The sequence below is a fragment of the Martes martes genome, assembly GCF_963455335.1.
Source record: "Martes martes genome assembly, chromosome: 7".
NCBI classification, from domain to species: Eukaryota; Metazoa; Chordata; class Mammalia; order Carnivora; family Mustelidae; genus Martes; species Martes martes.
The window spans coordinates 924362-945955 of record NC_137894.1 but is presented as its reverse complement, the minus strand read 5'-3'; the positions used below and the strand labels follow the sequence as shown (position 1 = coordinate 945955).

Sequence of the window (21594 nt, the reverse complement as noted above, 5' to 3'; positions counted from 1 at the left end):
AACCAGAGTCTGGCTGGAACACGCTTGGCTGAGCCAGAATTGGTTCCTATGCACCATCGAAAGCCGAAAATAGACCTACAAACGATGGAAACAGTCTGATCGCGTTCTTGGAGGATTTCTCCGGGATGTGACAGGGAGTGTGAAGAAGCAAGCCATATGTGAAGCCTGTTTTCTCCTGTGGCCAAATATTGGACTGAGAAACACAAACCGGCAGAAGGAAAACCGCACCGAGCTGGGTCAGCATCGGGAAGAGCCGCCGCTCGGCAGTTCTGCGGGTGGAAAGGCTGAGGTCTAGAGCTACGTGACCCGAAGGGTGGTTGCCTCCCCCGTAACCCGGCGGGTCCACAGGGCGAGTCCCAGGGAGCAGGGAGGAGCCGAGCCCATGACCACCACCAGGGCTAGAAAAGGTGCTCCCCAAGCCTGTCCGGAACCTGTCGTCCGGCCGTGTGAGACCACGTGTGCATGTGGGTTTGGCCAAGGACGTTCTGTCCGTGGTCTTACAGTTCTGCATGAAGAGACATCACGGCGGGTGGCATCCCTGCGGGTCCGCTGCAGGCGAAGTCCTGGCGCGCAGCCGGCCCGTGGCTCCGCAGAGACGGGGGTTCTCCTGGAACACGGAGGATGGGGCCGCACGGGGCTTAAGGCTGAGAAGGAGGGCGTCGCGGTGCGGTGACGGCCGGGCGGACCCGGAGGCCCACGGGCCTCGCCTCAGCCGCGGTTCTCCCCGCGACCAGAAGATGGACTGGAAATTCAGACAAGGAGGAAGTGGAGCCTCTCCCTGCTCCTTGTCACACACTGAGAAAGCCCAGAAGGAAACACCATGAGAGGCTTTTGCTCAGAACCTCAACCGGGACCGAGATTGAATCCCTGGGACGCGGGGCTGCAGGAGGCAACCGCTGTGCCCTCGCGGCTCGGGGACAGCTGGGAGCGGGGCGCGGGCTTGGACTTGTCTGGGGAGCGGCCCGTCCCGCCCCAGGCCAGCAGCCCAACCGCCCCGTGAGGACGACGGACTATCCAACGATTGCCGTCCGTATCTGGGCCTAAAAACCAGCACTGTCCGTTAGAGAAAACCGATCCTTTGCAAGAATCTTCAAGGGAGGAAGGTTCTAATAAAACGGGACCTTCGGTGTCCCCAAGTGCCCCCCCTCCACCTCCAGCTCATCCCATCGCGTCCACAGAGGAGCTCCGGCAGGGGCCGCTCCGGGTCGCGGGGGCCTCGCTGGCGCTGGCGGGAAAGGCTGGGAGCTTCTCCTTCGGCACCAGCTGAGTCCCTGCCGCCTGTCTGTCGCCGAAGGTGCCTGCGTGCACCCACAGATGGTGGACATCCTGGCTTCCTGTTCTGTCGCGTCCGCTGTGCTCTCACACGAGACACTCAGGGCACCTCGGACGGCAGGCGGTTCCCCACCGAGCAACTCCGCGGCGCCGGCGGGCCGTCCGACAGCATCACTTGCCTCTGTCCTCCCCCCGGGGACAGCATCACATGCCACAGGCCGAGGGCCCGGTCTCGCCAGACTGTCCCCGCGTCCCACGCCAGTCACGACCCCAGGCTGTCCCGGCTGCTTCTGACCCGGCTAGAGATCGGAGGCGCCCACGGCCCCCTTCCCCGGTTCCACTGGTTCGCTGGAGCGGCTCCCGGAGCAGGTGAGCAGCCAGGTGGGAGAGGCGTGGGGCGAGGCCTGGGAGGGGTGCAGAGCGCCCGTGCCCTCCCCAGAGGCACCCCCGCCGGCACCCCCCGCGTGTTCACCACCCAGAACCTCCCTGAACCCTGTGCCGTCGGGATTTTCCCGGAGGCTCCACCACGTAGGCCTGGCCCGTCCTCGCAGTGATCCTCCTCCAGCCTCCCTGCACCCTCTCTCCTTCCCATTTCAAGGAGGGCATTTCTTAAGATTTATTTGAGAGACAGAGAGCAGGCGTGCAAGCAGGGGGAGGGACAAAGGATGGAGAATCTCAGACACCGCGCTGAGCGAGGGACCCATCGTGGGACTGGATCCCAGGACCCCGGGATCGTGACCTGAGCCAAAGGCAAACACTTAATGATGGAGCCACCCAGGCACCCCAGGAGGATATTAATTTCTACAATAAGGAAGAATAAAAACCCTCAAACACATATGAACAGATAAGCAGCATTTCCCTCCACTAAGCTAGCAAGCCTCATGAAGGGTCTCTCCCACGTGACGCGTCCCCTGCTCCCTTGTCTACGACGCATTAGCGACACCTGCCAGGCGGCTCTGGCTTTCAGATCACTCCCAAGAGGTCCCTCAGGGCAGGCGTCAGGTCTCCGGGGCCTCCTTCAGAGACACTTGGCCGGCACAGCTGCTGACAGGTAGGGCTGCTGGTGCAGCCCCCAATCGCACGGAGACCTTAGTGTGTAGCAGGGGTCGTGCCAGGGACCAGGGATGCAGCAGCCCACGTGCCCCATCGTGGAGCTCACATCCAAGGGGATAGGAAGGACAGCAAACAAACAATTAAACCTTTGTGTCAGTGGTGATGCGTAGCTGAAAAGTAAAACAGGGACAGGGAGATGGGCGGGGGCAGGTGGGCAGGCGCCATCCTGAATGGGGCGGTGAGGGTTAACTTGCCGATAATGTGACATCTAGCCATGAGACAAGGGGGGGATTGCGCAGGTTATCAGGGAGAGGGAGGGGGAGTTCTAATAGGATGCTGCATGTGCAAAGGCCCTGGGGCAGAGGCATGGCCTCTGAATAGTGAGGAGACCTGGGCGGAGGGACGAGAGGACACGGAACCAAGCAGCCAGCAGCCCACTGAGGCACAACCTCATGGCCTCCAGCAAGGACGCAGCCGGGATCTGAGAACATGTGTAGCCACGGGAGGTGTTAACCAGGGAGGACACGGTCTGACCCAGGTTTGACAGAGCGCAGTGTGGCTGCCGTGGACGCAGCCCAGGACAGCTGCTGACTGCTCTGTCCCTTTGCGTGCTCAGCCCACGGTTTGGACTCAGCTGTTTCGACAGCGACCTCTGGAGTCTGAGATGAGAGAATGAGCCGTCCCCATGTCACCGCCGTCGTTCCACTGGGAAGAGGGCAGCGGAGCCCAGGCTGCGCGCGGGTGTCCACGCACACCTCGAGAGCAGCACCCGCTCTCCCGCACGCTCTCTGCGCACACCCCCTTCCCTGGGAAGCCGCGCGTTCCTCCAGGGCAGAGAGAGAAAGGCACGGGTCTGCATGGAGCTCCTGCTTAGCTTTTACTGACCAGAGGGCTGCATCCGGGAGACCCACGGCTCACCACGGGCACCTGGCTTCCGGGCTCCTGCCTCCACCGGGGGCGGGGGTCTCTGCAAAGCCGCCTCGGGGCCTATCTCCACAGATCCAGTGAGCTCCACGGAGACAAGCCAGACGACGGCCCCTCCTTGTCCACAGAGGATGGGACACACACAGGCCCGACGACCCACGCACCGTGGACAGAAGGGGTCCCTGCACCGCCCCAGGAGGCCTGGGCACCCGGGGTTCCTCCTCCGGCCAGACCGGGCCCCCCACAGTGGCCAGTCCGAGCCCAACAGCACGCTTTTCTCGGTGTTCCCCACAGAATGTGGCAAGAAGCCTCTGGATTGTCAGGCTCGGCAGGAGCTGGCCGCTGGGGTACGAGGAGTAAGCAGCGGGGTGCCCCAGCCCAGGGTCACCCTCGGGCCCGGCAGGAGCCCGTGACGCAGGGGCCTAGGAGTGCGGCGCCCGGGGCCCGGCCCGCTTCTCCGTGAAGAAGCTCTTCAGCAGCAGCACCTGGCCGAAGCTGACCACGAACAGGGCGACGGTCTCGCCCACGGACCAGTACGAGACGCGGCTGTTGAGGTCTTCGGCCCGGGCCCGGTCCTGTGCCTCGCGGAGCCGGTAATGCGTCTGCGAGTCGATCACCGTCTTCAGGGCCTCGTGGATGGTCACGCAGGCCGACTCCATCTGGGCAGGAAGAGGGACGCGGTCACACCGGGCGCTGAAACAGGAGGGACGCATCCACGTGCGGCCACCGCGGCCCCAGGCGGCACGCAGGGAAGCCGGTGCTCCGCGTCTGCCCAGTGGAGGGGCAGGGAAAGGAGGGCAGCGGGCCGACAGAAGGCAGGGGCACGGAGGCCCGCCGGGCTCAGGGATGTGTGGGGAGGAGCGCGGGTTGGGGGGCTCAGAGTAAAGGCCTCGGGGTCGACCCTCTGCTGCCACAGCAGGCCGGGAACCCCGCTCTGAGAGGCCCCCGGGAGCCAGGACGCTGCGAGGGGCCGGTGGGAGCCAGTCCGAAGGGGGCTGCGCTCTGGGGGAAGAGCAGACCCGGGCACGGTCACCCTCGAAATCAGAGGACAGACGGGGATAACGCACGTACGTGTGTCCGCACGTGTGTGCGCCTACATACACACACACACATTTAGTATGCGTAAATACACACAGACGTTGTTTACAAACATGAAGGGCTTGTCTGGGTCTCCAGGCTGGAAGTCCACTCTCCGTTTACTTCTGTCCCGGGCTCACCCAGAAACTCTGCACACGTTGGGCTTACCTGTCGTGGGTGCGCCTGAGCCCTGGGTCCTGGCCGCAGGGCTCAGCTGGGCAGGCTGCCCCTCCACCCTCCTCCTAGGCTCCGGAATCACCGTAAACAGAGGGAGGCAAAAGGAGGAGGGACAGGCAGGACTCCCAAGCCACACGACACGTCAGAGATGCCACACGAGGCACCATGGTCAAGGCCTGGGTCAGAGGCCAGAGGCCCGAGACGGGCCCCAGGGTGCTGGAAAGGGAGACGCGGTGACCGTAAGTCTCGGATCAGATCCGTGCCAGGGAAGGAGACCCGTTCCCAGAGGGCAACAGGCGCTAACGCCGCCTTCCTGGTGTCCCTCAGGACCTGGTGTGGGCCCCACCCGGGGGCCATCACGTGGTGGGATTCACAGGCCCCTGGAAGCGCCCCCTCCCGTGACAGCAGCCTCCGCCCCACTCACCGGGATCTCCCAGTGCCTAAAGGGCGCCTCCTCGGCCTGTTACAACATCTGAGTTCAGCAACCCATCCAGCCTGCTCCCCCCTGGGCCAGGGCGTCTAAGAAACAGGTGAGGCCCTCTCGCTGCCCCTTCTTCTGGTGGTGAGAGGCAGAGGGAGAGCAGACAGGGGACAGGAAAGAGAAACCCCCAATTCCTGAGTCAGTCCCTGCACGAAAGCTCCCCACCAACCTAGATTTATCACCCGAGGGACAAAAAACTTCCTGTGCTAGGCCAGCGACCCTCGGGGCACAGCTGCCACAGCGGCTCACATTACCAAGCGAACACGCCTTTGGTCCTTATGACGCAGACAGATGGTGTGAGCAGAGGGGGCTCGGCAAGGCCGTTCCTCAGTGGCGCTGCGTGCAAGCCTGAGCTGGAACCCGGGAATGCCGGAGCAAGGAGCTGCAGGGATCCCGCGGGACAGGGTAGGGGCTCAGAGGCGAAGGTGTCCTTGAGGACTGAATGTGCAAAGAGGTGAAGCCGACCCTGACCCTTCCAGCCCAGGAACGGGGACGAGGAGAGGCTGACGCTGAGCACCAGCCGAGACAGGACGAGAAAGACTGAGCCAGCCCGGGGCTGGCCGATGTCCACTCACCTGCGTGAGAGCTGTGACCCTGTTCCCCATGTCTGGGAGAATGGGGGGCTCGTCGCCCACTTGAAAGTCAAAGTAGATGGTCTTGTGAGAGAAGGTGGAAAACTCATTACTGAAGCAAAACTGGTAAACGCCCTTGACCTCAGCCCGGTGGGTGAAGCTGTCATACTGCTTCTTGGTCTCCCGGTAGATGGTGTTCCCCAGGGGGTCCTCCACATAGCAGTCGACATCGTAGTGGCCTCCGGTGATGACCTACAACCACAAAGACACCCACAGTCTGCTGTGACCGGTGGGGCAACCACTGGTATGAAATGCCAACCAGACACTGTGATCAGACTTGACAAACTTGGTTTTTTTCGTGTAATCTTCACAGCTTTCTAAAGCAGGTACTAGGACACTCTCTTTTACTGGGGAGTAAACTGAGGCTGAGAGAGATTGAGGAAGTCAGCCAGGGTCACGAAGCTTGAAAGTGACGGCTAAGATCTGAATCCCTGACTGCCTGACTCCAAAAGGTTTTGTTCTGCAAAGGGGCAAGGAGCTTGATCCTTCCCATTTCACAGAAGAGAAGACCGAGGCTCCCAGCTCAAGCAGGTTGCAGAGTGGGTCTAGTGAATGTTTGTGTCACTCCTGATCGAATTCACAGATTCAGTGGCCATCAGAGGTGAGAGGGTCCTTGGGAATCACATAGTTCAAACTCGCTTGAGAAACCTAAGAAAGACGTCATACAGCAGGATCATACAGGTGGTCAGTGGCTACAACCAAGGTCCATCGAGAGACACAGTTCAACGGCCTCCATCTGCTTCCAAACTTCAGAAGTTCCTCTTTGTGCAGACGGGAGAATTTACCTAGTGCCCAGTGCCCCGTTGCTGGAGGCGTTTAAACTGTGCTGGCCCTTCCTTGACAAGGGATTCCTGACCTAGCAGTGCCCGGAGGGCCTCCCAGGCCCCTCCAGGCTCACAACGGTCCTTTGCAGTGACTGTGCTGGGGGGCCCCAATAACCCGGCCATAATCCATATGTTGTGCCCAGAGAAGTGTAAGCGGCCAAATCGGGGACCCCGAGGCCATCCCACACCGCGCTGTCCCCCAGCAGACCGCCCTTTCGGGGGCTCTGGGCAGCGAGGACCCACGGAAGGGCCGCCCTCCCTCCCGAGGCTCAGGCCGCTGCACCTCCGCGGTGTCCGCGAGCAGGCGGGCTGCTGTCGCGGGGACCCTTCCCACTCGGGCCGCCCAGCACCCCTCAGGGGCAGAGCCCGGCGAGGTCCGTGGGAGGAGACTGGACGGCAGGTCGGCAGCATACGGCCCCCGCGTCCGCGGAGAGGGGGGGAAGGAACCGCGAAGCCCCCTCCTCCCGCTGACGTCGACGGGCACACCGGGGACTCGGCGGCCCCAGAGGCTGGGGACCCGGCCCGACCGCCGTCCCCGGGCCCCGTGCACCTGCGGCGCCCCCCGCCGGCCGCGGCCCGCGCCCCTCCGGCCGGCGAGGGCGCGGCCCCACCTGGTAGTCCAGGGAGAACTTGGCGCCGCGCTCCACGGCCTCGTGGAAGCACTGCCTGGCGCTGTCGGGCAGCTCGAAGGTGAGCTCGGCGCCCCGCGGCCGCTCGGCCCGCAGCACCAGCAGCAGCAGCAGCAGCAGCGCCGAGGCGGGGTGCGCGCCTGCGCGGCCCATGGCGCTCCGCGGCGCTCGGTGGGTCCCGGCCCGGGGCGGCGGCGGGACGCGGGGCGCGGACGTGGCGCGGCGGCGGCGCTTCCGGGAGGGGCGGCGGCCTGGTGCGCGGGCGGCCTGGTGCGCAGGCGCGCGGGGGAGCCACCCCGCCCCTTCCCGCCGCGCGTGCGCGCTGGCCGAGCGGGCCGGCCACGCCCCCTCCCCCTGCGGCGCCGGGCTCGGCGGGGGGCCTCCGTGGGCGGGGCCTCCGTGGGCGGGGCCTCCGTGGGGGGTCTGGCGCCCCGGGCTCGGGCCCGCGGGGGGGGCGCGTCCCTCCCGAGGGGCCCGGGTCCACACGCCCTCCGCCGCCACCGCCACCGCGAGCCACGGCGGCTGCGCGGAGGCCCCGCACCACGCGGGAGGACCGGCCCGGCCCGGGGTGCAGCCGTGGGCGCGCCCGCGGCGCCGGGGCTGCGGGAACCGAGCTTGGGGCCCCCGCGCGCCCGCTCCCCGGCCTTCCCTCCGCGGGCGAGAGACCGCGGCCGCGCTGGAGCTGACCCCCGGCTCGCACGCCCGCGCTCGCGCGATGCCCGGGGCGCCCTCCGCGACCCGCGTCCGGGGAGCAGGACGAGGCGAAGGTGCTCCGGGGGTGCGACGCTCGCTCTTTGCCTTTGACTTCGCAGAAGCCCGGAGGCTGATGAATGGTTGACGGCTTCATCCGTGACCGCTGGCCCGGAAGGTGCTTTGTGGAACCCTGGACAGGGTTTTATACGCCACGGTCGGCTGGAACAGAGAGAGGGGACGCTGATCTGGTCTGGCCGCCCCGTAAAGAATGTTCTCAGGACAGCGGGACCGACGTGTGTCTCGATTTCGGGGACGAGCTGCACCGCCCCTACAGACCCCCACGTGGGCGAGAGGGGCGGGTCGGCCTCCAGGCCCCCTGGACCGGCGTCAGGGCCAAGCAATGTGAAAGCATCCCTCCCGGTGACGTCCGTGGGGGTCAGAGACCAGAGGCGGTGTGCAGGGGTGCGCCCTGAGGCTCCTTCCCGGACTCGGTACTGATGCACACTGACTCTGAGCTCCTGGTTAAGAAAACAGGTAAGACGCCCCGGGGGGAGCGACAGATGACAGATGTAAGACCCAGCGGCATGAGCGTGGCCAGCTGCGGTGCTACGCTGAGACGAACAAAAAGGCATTTTGCCGGGTTTACTGTTAAGTCCCCTGTTTAAGTTCCAAGAAGACACCCGCTTCAGTTCCGAGGTGGGAAGCCCGACGGGGCGGTCGCTCAAGTCAGAACGCTGGAAGACGCATCATGGACAGGTACCGGGATGTCAGACAGCGGAAGTGGAAGAACTAGAAGAGGCGCCCTGACCTGCACGGGGTTGTTAAAGGAAAGGCCGTGTTTCAGCAGCGGCTGTGCGGAAGGTGCCATTACTGGAGGTATGGTCAGAGCACACCTGTCGTACTACTTTAGGAGGGATGGTAATAAAGTGGGGGGTGGGGGGTATTAGGAGGGGGCCAGTATAGTAAATGGCCAGGAAGGCTTCTCAAACCAGGTAAAGTCAAAGGACATGGGATTTAACCTCAAAGAATAAAATCTAAGGGTGAAGAAAGTGTTAACTTCAAAAGTTGGCATTAACAGCAATCCTGAGAGCTGCCCCTTACTTAGCACCTACAGTGTCCCCACTGCAGCACCGGCTATGTATGCACTTGACGTATTTTGCAGTAATTAATCCTCACTAGCAACCGTGCAAAAAAAAAAAGTATTATTTTTTTCCTTTGACAATAAAGACACAGAAGATGTGTAATGAAATCATGTTCCTGCTTCTGTTTGGCCTTTGCTGGACGACAGACTACCCAGTGGTGTACACCGGCCGTGACTTACAATGTCTCGTGGTTCTATCAGTTGGCTGGACAGTTCTTCAGCTGGAGGGTCCCCTGGGCTAGAGGTCCATGGTGGTCCTACTCTCACGTGTGCCGGCTGCTGGGAGCCGTTGGCTAGAGCGCTCAGCCCTCCACGCATCCTGTGGCTTCTTGCAATGTACATGATTTCCGTGTGTGGCAGATGTGGGGCACCATCCCAAGACAGCAGGGCGGAAACAGAAACTACCCTCCAGTATCACTTTTGCCCCATTCTGTGAGCCAAGGAAGTCCGGAGGCCAGCCCAGATTCAAGGTGGAGAATTAAGACTCTGGCTCTGGATGGGAGGAGCTCTAAGTCACATTCAGAGGAGGAGGACACTGGATGGCAGGAGTTTATGGCCATTAAACAAATTGTCATATTTCCCAGACTTACTCAGCTTGTTAATGGGGAAGCCAACAAATGAACCCGGATCTGCCTGATGTTGTGGCAACATGGAAAGCAACATGTTTTCCACCGAGCACACTGTGTCCACCCGTACTTCGGGGTACATCTGTCCTGCGTGTCCCATCTCGTGTAAGTCGGGGCAATGCATGAATCTGACAGTGAGGGACATTTCGACTCAATGAAAGGACTTTCTGGCAATTAGGGCTTTCCAAAAAGTTATGAATGGGGTACTGATTTTTTTGTCATCATTAAAATATTTAAACAGAGACTGGAGAAACAACCAATTCATATGGTGTCCCAAGTTGATGAAAAGCCAACTCTAACTAGATTAAGTGACACAGGATACCTTGTCTCATGTAACAGAAAGTTGCAAGGTGATGCAGGCTGCAGGCATAACGTGATCAAGGCTCCAATCCATTTTCCTCCGAGCTCTACCCTGCTCTTCATGTTGTCTTTATCCTTAGACTCTGTTCTCTCTTTGTCAAAAGAGGGTTGTCAACCCAAACAAATGAGTTTTGGGGCAACATGTTTGTTTGGTCATGTCTAGTGGAAGGAAGAGAAAATCTTTCAACGATGGGGTGTATGTCCTTTCGTTCAGTCCAACTGGTCCGATTAGGCCTTGCAGCCATCTCTGGACCTAGGGCGCTGACGAGGAAGCCAGTGGTGGCTGGCTTAGGCTAGACCCTTTACCCAATCTCTGATAAGGAGAATGGATGTGTCATGATTAACTCAGACCAGTCAGGACTTGCCTTGGAGGGAGCTGGGGACAGAGCAGCTTTGCTCCAGTTAAAAGAGAGGCAAGGATATCCAGTGACTACGTGAGCAAAATCAGGATCTAGCAGGAAGGAGGAGGAGGCGGAAATCAAGCCAGGTGGGCAACCAAGACTGCCGACAGTGGCCAAAAAATAATTTTTTTTGAATACTTTTAAGTTCTAATGGGATAATTAATTAATTTAGACCCTTACCTCTCACCATATGAGAAATCCTCCTTCCTCTAGATCAGGAGTGTCTGGGATTCTGGGTCCGTCATCCCAGGTGAGGCACAGGACTCCTGTGGAGATCCCTGGGGCTCTTCCTCCACGGGCTGTTGCTCTGGGCTGGTTCACACCGGCAGGACCTTGACCTCGTTGGTCCTTTCACTCCCTGTCCCCTCCTGTTCCTCTTCCTTCCCTGTCCTTCCCCGTAATGCTGACCCTTTTCTCTAGTGGGTGGCGCTTCATGTTTACTGTAGGATTTCAAGCCCCCGTCCACAGTTAGCCGGCCGGCGTCGGATCTGTGGACTTGAGCTGGTATTAGCACAGCTGCAAAACAGTGACCTCCGTCTTGTTTCCTGAAGTCTGTTCTTTACTCTTGATGACCTCTCCCCAGCAAATTCCAAGTGTGATGTGGGTTTTTTCCTTCCTACGCTGTGCACACCATGGGCTATAGGACTGCTATCAATCTCATTTCATTACCATTGAAGGTGAGAAGCATCACACTCCTCTACTTTCTAAATCAATTAAAAGTGGATCTTGTCCCCCCACCTCCCATCCCCCGCCGACCTTAACAGAGACAATAAGAATGTCCATCTCGGTGTCGGAGGAGCTCTCCCGGCCCTGTTCCGTGGCAGTCTTCAGCAGGGCACATCATTCGGGCTCACCGCCATGCTGACGTGTGTGCCCTGTCCGAGCTGCTGTGTGCCTTTAGGGCAAGCAGCTCTGATGTCCTTCTGCCCAGCCTGACCCTCGCCCAGCCTCCCGGGATGCACCATGCAGCCTCTCCCCTCCATAGTTTTGCTCTGGGACGAGGCAAGTTCCACTCAAGGGACCCCAAGTTTCTGACCTTCTGTCAGTCTTGGGAGTGCACACTTTCCCTCCAGGTGGACTCCTGTGGCCTCATCCCCCATCACTTCTCCCCCATCAGTCCCATCAGCTTCTCCTCCCCCTCCCCCAATCTCTCCTCTAGGGGTTCAGAAACAATGGGGACCTGCCTTTCCTGAAGACAGAGGGGGAAGAGACAGACTGAAACTAGTCCTTTTCTTTTTTTCTTTTCGTTAACCTAAGTTATTTCAGTCGTCTAGGGGAGAATCTAAAGGTAATGTTTGCACTGGATCGGGGTGCGGATGAGATGTGAGTCACAGATCCCAGACTCTCAGAGATGAGGGCCCGTCCACTTGATACCTATGCTCTGTCCTCGAGCGGGAGCGTATGTTAACACTCATTGGCGTTAGACCTTGGACCCAAGGAGGGAGGCCCCGTGACTGCAGTGTGTGGCAGACGCAGTCCCCTCCCCACTCAGGAAACCCAAGCAGAGCGGGGCAGGGCACAGAGACCCACCTCTCGCTGTGGAAATGCACTTTCTTGTCCTCTGCCTCTTGCTTAACCAAGAGAGAAACCATAATACTTGTGTAAGTAAAAATTAATTTTTAAAATTATGCATGCATGAAATTGGGGTGTCTGCTAAGGTTGACATTCCCAGGGAGTCATGTCAACCCTGTCATAAGGAAAAGGTGATATTTATCATGGAGATTTCACTACAAAAAAGGGCGTGCTATCGAAGGATTGCCATATATCTTTTATTGACATGTTAGAAATATCTAGACGGTTCCGTTACTTGCATGTGGACACGTCTCTGAGCTCGCCGTCAGCTTGAGACTAGAGTCCAACGCCACAGAGAACCAGTTCAGGGAGGAGGAGTTGGAAGGGTCAGACACAGCCTGCCCTTGGCAGGACACATTTACCTGATGAAATTCTAAGAGACTCTACGACAGGTCTAAATAAACAAACAGAAACTGGCTTCGGGGTGTCTAGAAGCTAAACCAAAGTTCCAGACTTTTAAACTTCAGGCTCCTGTTCTAGAATATATTTTGACAAGCATTCCAGAAAGTCTTAACTACAGTCTGCAGCTAACTCCTGTAGTGACACTAGAATTCGGAAAAGAGAAGCGCCTCTCTGATCTACAAAGCACGGTGGAATCTAAAATGTGCGTTTTAGAAGCATCCTCGTGCGGTTCGTTGATGTGGACAAAATCGCCTGTTTCTGCACTGACCGTGACGAAGTGTTGTGGTCGTACTAGTTTGGAACCCAGCCTAATGCAGCGGATGCATCGTCAAACAGGGATGGAGGACATACCGTCTGGAGAAAGGCCGATGGACGGGTCACCAGGGACGGAGGCAGAACAGGAGTCCCCGCTGCCCCTGCTGTGGGCATGCGTGGGACGGACGGGCTATTCCGGATCTACTAGCAGAGGCTAGCTTTCGCTGGCAGTGAGGACAGGGGGAGAGTGTGTGAGGTGGGAGGAGTTAATGAGCTGCTGAGAACAACGGATGTCCGTTTGATTCTCTCTAATGTGTGGAAACGTGTCCTTGCCTGCAGTCACGTCCATTTGGTAAGAACTGTTCGTGACTCAGTGGTCCGAGAAGCTTATGCATTGTTCACCCTAAACCAAGTTTGTGAGCCCTAGGTTTTCACTAGCTTACGTGCTTTTCCTCCCTCCCCGCAAAGTACAAAAGGGCACCAGCACTCCCGCAGGTGTGTTTGCCAAGAACCCCGAGGGCCCGAGTTATGGATCGATCGATCAGTCATCCTACTAAAGCAGAATTCGATTGGCTTCAAGTCAGTGGGAGGGCTGACGTGGCCAGACCCACACCTCCGTGCGGCTTTGCTGGTCATGACCGATTTCTGCCAAGCACGCTGTCCTCCTCCTGGAGCCGCAGTGATCAGCCGAGGCAGTGTGGGCCCAGGAGATGTCTGGCCACGTCCGGAGACGTTTCTGGTGGTCGCAACCAGGAGGAAGGTGCTACTGGTGTCTGGTGGGCAGAGGGGAGGGCTGCCGCCGAGCCTCCTGCCGCGCGAGGACAGCCCCCACGACAAAGCTTCACCCAGCCTAAAGCTTCAGCAGTGCGGGGGCTGAGGACGGATAGGCCCGCCCGGAAGGAATGATGAAAAAGTAAACATTCGGTTTACCTGTAAGCATCGTCCGCGCTTCTGTTTGGGGTGCTCAGACAACCGCCTAGCAGATGTCATGATGGAAATGCTGTGACGTGGAGAGCCGACGTGGCGGAAGGCATTTTCCTCGACCAGTGTGCCGACGGCTCGGTACCATGGCACCCCTGGGGGTCTCAAGGAGACCCTGGAGTTTCTCAGCAGCACTGAAATCCATTTTGTGCAGGATATTATGTATTATCTGAGACGTGGGAGCTTCAGCGGTCTGAAGGTGTCAGTCAGAATTAGCTACCTCCCGTCCAGTCACTGGTCCGTGCCAGGCCCAGCAGCCGGCCCGTCCTTCCCCCTCACCCTTTCAAGGTGGACCACTGCCAAGCCTGTTTTGCCCATGAGGGAGTGGAGGCTTAGAGAAGTCACAAAGCTGGTAAATGATGAAAACAGGGATGCAAACCCCAATCTCAGAGCCTTTACTCATTCCTCTGTGGGACGCAACCCCCAGGGACCACTGCATTCTTCTAACCCTGGAGCCGGCGTATCCGGGCAGCAGGAGAGTAAGAACGACTGGGAGGTAACCAGGAGCCCTCATCCGAAATGTGCCTCCAGCACTCCAGATGTGCCGAGGGTCTGCCTCCCTTCTCAGCTGTGGCAACGTGGCTGGAAAGGGTCGTTCCGGTCATTTCTACAAACCTCCCATCGTGTGGATAGTTCAGACACAGCAGAAACCGGAATTTTCTTCAATTACCTGGACAACAGCCGCTGAAAGGACGGCCGGCACCCCTTCCCATGTTCAGGCTACAGAACTCAAGGCCGTCCCACAGCTCCCGCCTGAGAAGCACCGCCTGTGCTCTTGCCCCGTGCCTGTCCCATTGTTATTATCATCCTGGCTCTGGGGAGTCTCATCAAGTTTTCTCAAGAACAAGCAAGAAAAGAGTCTGTTCTGGAAATTGTATCACATTCAACTCCAAATTCATTAACAGCCCCTGCAAGATTTCGACACAGAGCTAGTGTCAGGGCAGAAGGGGGCAGGCCACATCTCTGAGGTGCCCCCCAAGGACGGCCCATCAGAATTCGGGGGACACGTGGTTACGATCGCTGGGGACCCGCCGCACACCCGCAGGTGCGCATGAACGCAGCTGTGACGGGGGCGGGAGGGATCTGGGGCTCTGGGTGCTGGACAGCGCCCACCCGCGGGGCCTCTCTGAGCTGGGGGGCTCCGCTTCTCCTCCTTCGAAGGGAACGCAGCTGCGCGATTTCCGAGCTCCGGGCGCACCGAGCTCCTGCACATCCCGACAAATGTGAAAGCCTCGTCGTCTCTGTAGGCACTTTATAGATGGATTACAAAGGGCGTGATCCGAATACCGTCTCGGGATCTCCGTTCTCGTCTGCCTGGTGGGGGGAGCTGGGGTCGGGGGCCGGGATCGTTGTACTCGCTGCCGTTCCTTCCCGGCCCCGAAGGGAGGACCATGGGGAATTTTTTGGTCTCGGTGATTTCGTGTCTTGAACCCAATTACCCTGAGCTCTTTGCAGGGAAAACCGCATAAACCCAGAGACCACTTCCGCAGGGAAGCAGCGCCCGGCTCCGTCCCCGCCGCCAGTGCGGAGGGACCCACGGGACGCGCGGCTGTGTTGCTCTAGACGAGGGCGCCTTCAGTAACTACGCAGAGTTCTGTGGTTCACAGCCCGCCGGGCGCTGCTAGGGGACGGTCTGCTCGAAGTCCGACAGCTGCCGCATCTGCTCGGCCTGCATGGAGTGTCTCCGCAGGAGCGCCCGCCTGCCTCGCAGGTCCGCTCTCTTCGGTGAACTGGGCGCAATGGGAACCATGGATTTTAAACCACTCGCAAGTGGAGAAGACGGTTTGCTGCCGGATCTGATGTCAGGGATAGGTGGGTTCCCACCGACGTTTAAAGGTGGCAGGAAGCCGGGTCTGGTGTGCGAAATTCGGTCCAGCAGCAGAGTTCCAGAACCTCGCCTTTCCAGGAGAGGCGGCGGCCGGCGGCGCGCCGAGCCGGGGGACGTGCTGGGTGCGGCGTCCAGGGACTCCCGCGAGCCGTGGAAGAGAGCCAGGAGGGAGCCGTCGAGCCTCTTCCTGTCCAAGGGCCCTTTGCCTGATTCCAGGGAGACCGAGCTGAGCTGGTCGGCCCCGGCCTGTAAATCTAAGTCGTGCAAATCACTCTCCAGCCGCTTGAGGGACACGGGATCTTTGAGAGCAGGGGGGCCTGCTGGACCGATACCCACCTTCTCCTGGTCCATGGGGAGAGTTCCTCTCCGGGCCAGACGGGGGTGGGAAGCCTGACCCTTCTCGTGGGCTGCCTTCCAGGATGCTGGTCCTGGGGAGGCCGTGATCTTCAGCCCCTGCTCGGCGACTGTGGGGAAGAAGGTGGGGTCTTTGCCATCGATGCTGCTGGTTCTGGAGAGCGGCCCCCTCTTGGGGACGGACACATCGCTAAAGCTCTTGATGACCTCGCCGTCTGGGCTGGGGCCGTGGGTCTCGTCCTGACGCGCGCCGGCCGCCAAGACGGACGGCGCAATCAGGCCCCAGGGTTCGGACTGCAACCTCTTCAGCTGGGGCAGGCGGGCCCGCCTGAGGCTCCCCACTTTCCTGAGGGGCGACCCGGGCTCGTTGAGAGCCTTGGCCATGTTGCAGGCACTCAGACGCCCTGACTGGAGGCTGAAGAAGTCATCCTCCCTCTCCGTGGGTGGGGCGCCCCGGCCTGGAGCCTTCAGTTCAATGTCCGAGGGGGACGTGCACAGTGGAGGGGACTGGCGGTCTTCCCCTCCGGGCGAAGGAGGGACGTTGAGATACTGCTTGGTGGTTTTGGTGCCTGACGACGACTTACCGGTTGTTATGATGATCACCTCCTTCCCTTTGGCTTTGCAGGCATCCAGCAGGTGCCTCAGGGCGTCCTTGTCATCGGCGTTGATGGCGTAGACCAGGGCCGAAGCCCCCGTGCGGTCCTCGAGGCTGGGGTCCGCGCCGTTCTCCAGAAGCAGGGACACCACGTCGCCCCCCGCCCTCCGGATGCAGGCGTGGATGAGCGCCGTCTTGCCGGACTTGTCCTGGATGTTGGGGTCCGCCCTCTGGTCCAGCAGGTACTTCACCATCCTGGGCCTGCTGGTGCTCTGCTGGTCCACGTGCTGGGTGATGCACGCCACCATGAGGGCCGTCTCCCCTTTGTCGTTGCTCTCGTTGATGTAAGCGCCCCCTTCCAGGAGGAGCCTGGTCAGCCTGAGCCTCCCCAGCCACACCGCCTTCAGGAGGGAGTTCCCATCCGTCCTCAGCTCCGTGTCGTCGTCCATCATCCCGGCCTCGGCAGCGCCTCCAGGCCACCACAGCGATCAGACCTAGCGAGGGAGAAGGGAGAGGGATGACGTGTGCTCTGCAGGCGGCCGGAGGGCTGTGGCTGGTGCAGGGCCGCATGCCGTCGGATCCTGCCAGGTTACCCAGCTCGTCCACATCTGTCTGTCGTGTGTGGGGTCGGGGGACGGTGGCCGCCCCTCACAGAGCCAGCATAGAAGTCAAACGAGAGCACGTACAGAGAACCCTTCCCCACAGTGATGCCGCGGACACTAGCCCAGCACACGGTAAGGACAAACGGCCATCACTTACCTCAAACGTCGTGGAGGAAACCACACTTTGTGCCCGTGGGCCGCGCTGGTGTCCCCATGCAGAAAGCGGCATGTCCGCCTGGTTCGCTGCCGCAGCCCCAGCATCGAGCGGCGAGGCTGTCTCTCGGGTCACCTCATAAATAATTGTTCACCCCATCGTTCATCCAGCAGGAAACACGCCAGAACGGTCATAGAATGATGGATAGTTTTCATCTTCTTCTCTTTGCCGTACTTCCTGACATAAGTGTGTGTTACTGTTATAAGAGGAATAAATCAGGGGGAAAAAATCATCATAAAGCAAAACCAATCTCCCTACCCCCATCCGGGTTGTAGTCTCTACTTTTCCAGCAGGTGTCAGAATCCCATCGTCCTCCTGGTCTTCCAGAACGATGCCGCACCCCATCCCCTCCGGGAACAGGTGCGGGGCAGAGGGTGGGCGGGATCACACGCCGGCCCACACCGGAGCATCCACAGCTGAGCCCTGCCAAACCTGGCCCGTGTCCCTCCCTGAGTTCCTGCACCCAGAGCCCCCAAACCCGGTGTCACTGGAGAGGCCGTCCACGGATAAGGAGAAGTGAGGGCCCCTCCCGGGCCCACGTCTGTGCCAGCACGGCCCCTCCACGGGAGTCCCTGCTGAGCCGACGGTCCTGGCTCCCCACTTAAGGCACATCTTTCCTCCCCCCCACCCCACTGCCCTGAGCCGTTTCTGATCAGTTTACGACCCTCTGTTAAATGGGAAGTCAGAAGCCTTTCTTGGCTGAAGTTGACAGATGGACCCATATCCTTTATCAGTCTTTAATACATTAACAGGTACTTGCAATTTTCTTAAAAGCCCAAACCACACTTAAGTCTGCAACGAAGAAGAGCTCGCCTCGTACGCGCACGCACGCACACGCACGGCACGAGCACGCGCACACGCACACGCCTCTGGGAAGCCACTCCCTTCAGAGAAGCGACTGTGGTCAACCGTCCAGTGTCTCTCTGCTTTGAACAAGGCTTTGTCCTGAGAGCTAGATCTCAGGGGGTCGTGCTGCAGGTGTGTTTGTGGTCCCCCAAGACCTCCTCTAGAAACGCTCCCGCCCAGGGACACTGCGTGGCTGCTGTCTCCCCGTCTCTGTGCCTCCTCCTTCAGGCTCCTACTGTGTGTGTGTGCACGTGGGTGTGCGTGTGTGGGTGTGTGTGCGTGTGAGGTCTTTCTCTTTTTCCACCATCCCCTATAATAAGGGCCAGATAAGGACCTATAAAAAGGACCTATAATAAGATCCCTTTAGGAAGGTCTCTGGGTTAGGTGTGTGCGTCCCTGCACGCTGGACATAATGAAGCAGGTTCCATGCGACAAATAAAGGAGAGGGAGTGAGCAGCGAAAACACGGCCTCCTGCTCCCTCAGAGGCCCCTCGTCTCCTGCCCAGCCCCCCAGCCTCCCCCGCTGTTGCCCCCGGCCCCTGCACACACCGTCTCCCTCAGATGCCCGCATGTTCGTCCCTTTCAGCGCCCCTCATGCTTCTAACTGTAAGGTCTCCCCGCTCTTCGTTCGTTACTCATCGTCCCGCAGACCTCGGCTCAGATGCGACTTCCTTTTTAATCAAGAGGAGAATCACTCAAGCCCGAAGCGGGAGGGCAGAGGGAGATGACAGCTGACTCATACGCGGGCTATATAAAGAACTCCCACAAATCACTTCCTCCGAAAGAGGACCCACAAACCGCCGACAAGCACATAAAAAGGTGCTGAGCCTCATTAGTAGGCAGAGAAAATCAAATTAAAGCACAACGAGAGACCACTACACATGGTGTGTAATCCGACGCGGCTAAAATTAGACCAGCGGCTCTAAGACCAGGGCCGGACCAGGATTCGAGGCGGCAGGAACCCGCTGGCGGGGCCGAAACCAGCCCTCCGCCCCGGTCACTCCGCGCGGGCTTCCGTCTGCGGTAGACTGAGAAGCGTGGCCACGACGTCCTCCCCTCCCCGAGCACACCACCTGCAAAGACCCTCGCCCCTCCTCCATGCAGACCTGCCTTGACCAAGAAAGCGCAGCCAGGGTAGCCGTGTGTGACTTGCAAGGCATCCGGGGGCCTTCGTTTGCTGTCTGTAAAGACACGTGGGGTGTCCCGCCGGCAGGGACACGCGGAGCCCCAGCGGGCCAGCCCCGCTGACCGCCACAGTGCGAGCGAGGCCGCCTCAGACCTGCCGGCCCCCAGCTGGTCACCCCTGCGCGAAGGAACCCGGGTGAGGCTGGCGGAGGCGTCCAGAGCCTGGTCCGCGTTGCAGAAACACGCACGAGTAACTGATTACTGTTCGAAGTCACTCGTTTTGGGGTGATTCGTTCACATCGATAAATTACCAGTAAACCTGTGTAGCCAAACATGTACAGAAACGTTCCCAGCAGCACGATTCATAAAAAGCAAAAACTAGACACAGCCCACCCAGACGAAAATAAAGACAGTGTAGTATATGCACACGCTGGAATGCTTTGCACTATCTTTGCCTTCTCTCTTCCTCACACTCACAGCACACAGACGCGCACCCCCCCCCCACACAGCACACACACGACCCACACTCACCGCCGCAGTCACACACACTACACGGCACAAGAAAAACCAAACACGGCATCTCCCGGGCTCCTTGACGCTTTGCAACCTTCTCCACTGAACATCGACGTGTTAATCTCCTGGGTCAGCCGCCTCGAGCCCCGAGGCAGGGACGCGGTCTTCTCTCCCTCATCAGCGGCGTCATAATTAGGAGGAGGATCAAGGAAGAGTCAGGGGAAAGAAGCAGGAGAGAGGAAGAGGAGGACGGGACGGGCACGGGGACGGACTGTGGTGTTATCCGTCTGAGTCGCGTGTGGGGCACATCACATCCCTCCAGACTCCTTCAAGGTCTGGGGCAGGGAGGGAAGGAGGCTGGAGGGGAGGGAAAGGAGGAAGGGCCAGAGGGGACAGGACGGGATCTCTGGGAGATGCTTCTCTCCCTGAACTTGGGAGCAGCGGCCCCCTGGTCCCCTGAGCTCAGGCCTTGTCCCAAATCCCAGCATCTAAGGAGAGAACAGAATGGAGACAAGGCATTCTGGCAGTTTTCAGCCCATCTGAGGGTACGACTCTGTGTGTAGGGAGGATCTTCCATACTGTCCGCAACCACTTTTTCACTGTGTGCCTCCCGGCTGACATTCCTGAATGACAAAAATGCAAGAGCTCTGAGTGAGGACAGACTCAGACCCTTGGGTCACCCCCACGGTGGGTGACGACAGCCCTGCCGTTCACTTTCTGCATCCCCTAGACTGACGCGGTCATGTCACCTGCCCACCTCAGGTGTTGGCCTCCTGCCTGTCTCGTTGGCCCGAGTGGCCTTGGCAAGGCTCGCACCTTTCCCACGTCGTCGGTCAGGTCAGTGCTCCAGGTGACAGGTGGCCCGGTTTCAACTGGCCGGGAGCGGCAGCTTCCCCGAGGCCACTGGGCGCGGACACGTGGGCGCGTTCACCCTTTCCAGAGCAGATGCTGACTCAAGGGAGGTGGTGGGAAACAGACGTCGGGCCCCCTCCTCTCCCTGCTGTCGGTGGGCTTCAAGGATTTCGGGGCAGCGGGTGCCGCGGAGGACATGCCTTCCACAAAACGGAGCCGTGGCTGGCCGCATGTCTCCTCGTACTTGCTCCTCCTCGTTCCCTCTCCACCTTTCACTGCCCTCACTCCTACTCCCCAGGGCGTTATCTCCCCATAAAGCGCTGCTATACTGACGTGCTTGTGTGGATGAAGCTTGAATATAGTCACGCAAACGTCAGACACACTGGCGTCACCGGCCCATTCATCCTTCGTTCACCATCGAACATAGACTGAGTGTCAACACACCGGCTGGGCATTAAGGACAAAGAGTGTAGAAGTCGGGCTCGGAAGGGTCTGGCTGGAGGCTGGAGGTCACCTAGGAGCCTCTGAGGGAGGACGAGGGTCAGGAGCACCGGTGGGACGAGGCTGAGAGGAGCCTCAGGCTGGAGAGGCGCTCCGAAGGCAGAACTGAATAGTGACCCACGGGAGTGTGAGAGCCAACCGAGGCCTGACTGACTTTGATTTGGGAATTTATCTCCTGATGTGTGTGGCAGAGAACGAATATTAGGGACAGGGACACCTAACGCAGGGAGGATGAGACGACTTTCAGCCTGTCAGAGGGAAGGAGGCTCCCGAATTTTGAAACCCCAAGCACTTTGCACGAGGCACCATGTTTTAAAATTAGCAACCCCAGAGTGGGTGCCCCCCCGTGTGTTTCAGAAACAGAGTTAAGAAGTTAAGAAACAGAGTTAAGTTTTGCTCCCTGAGATGTAAGCAAAATTTGCCTGCTTCCTTGCCCGTGGTCTGCCCACCCTGCCCTCCAGCACACCCTTCTCCCGTTCACTCCTCAGGGCTGTTTTCCGTCTCCCTCAGAAACGGGGCCACCACCGTGGGGCGAACGCGCCTTCCAAAGGTCCAGAGACTGACTGACTGGAAGAGAAACCCCGGAAACTAAAACATCACCAACACCAAAAAAAAATAAGAAAACGATGTTCTCTCTGATGGAGGGGTGGGTGGGTGGAAGTGC

The 21594-nt window shown here is 59.5% G+C and overlaps 2 protein-coding genes across 2 annotated transcripts; both read right to left on the bottom strand.

The window, feature by feature from the left end:
* Nucleotides 1-1873: 1873 nt before the first annotated feature.
* TMED3 (transmembrane p24 trafficking protein 3) lies at nucleotides 1874-7356 on the bottom strand. Its single transcript, XM_080807409.1, has 3 exons — nucleotides 7052-7356; nucleotides 5560-5808; nucleotides 1874-3908 (listed from the first exon to the last, which is right to left on the bottom strand). The coding sequence occupies exons 1-3, from the start codon at nucleotides 7220-7222 to the stop codon at nucleotides 3672-3674; spliced, it is 657 nt and encodes a 218-aa protein (XP_080663535.1). The 5' UTR covers nucleotides 7223-7356; the 3' UTR covers nucleotides 1874-3671.
* A 7765-nt stretch (nucleotides 7357-15121) lies between these two features.
* Nucleotides 15122-16812, bottom strand: ANKRD34C (ankyrin repeat domain 34C; the record flags this gene model as incomplete). Its single annotated transcript, XM_080808667.1, has 1 exon — nucleotides 15122-16812. The coding sequence occupies exon 1, from the start codon at nucleotides 16727-16729 to the stop codon at nucleotides 15122-15124; it is 1608 nt and encodes a 535-aa protein (XP_080664793.1). The 5' UTR covers nucleotides 16730-16812.
* Between the last annotated feature and the right edge of the window lie 4782 nt (nucleotides 16813-21594).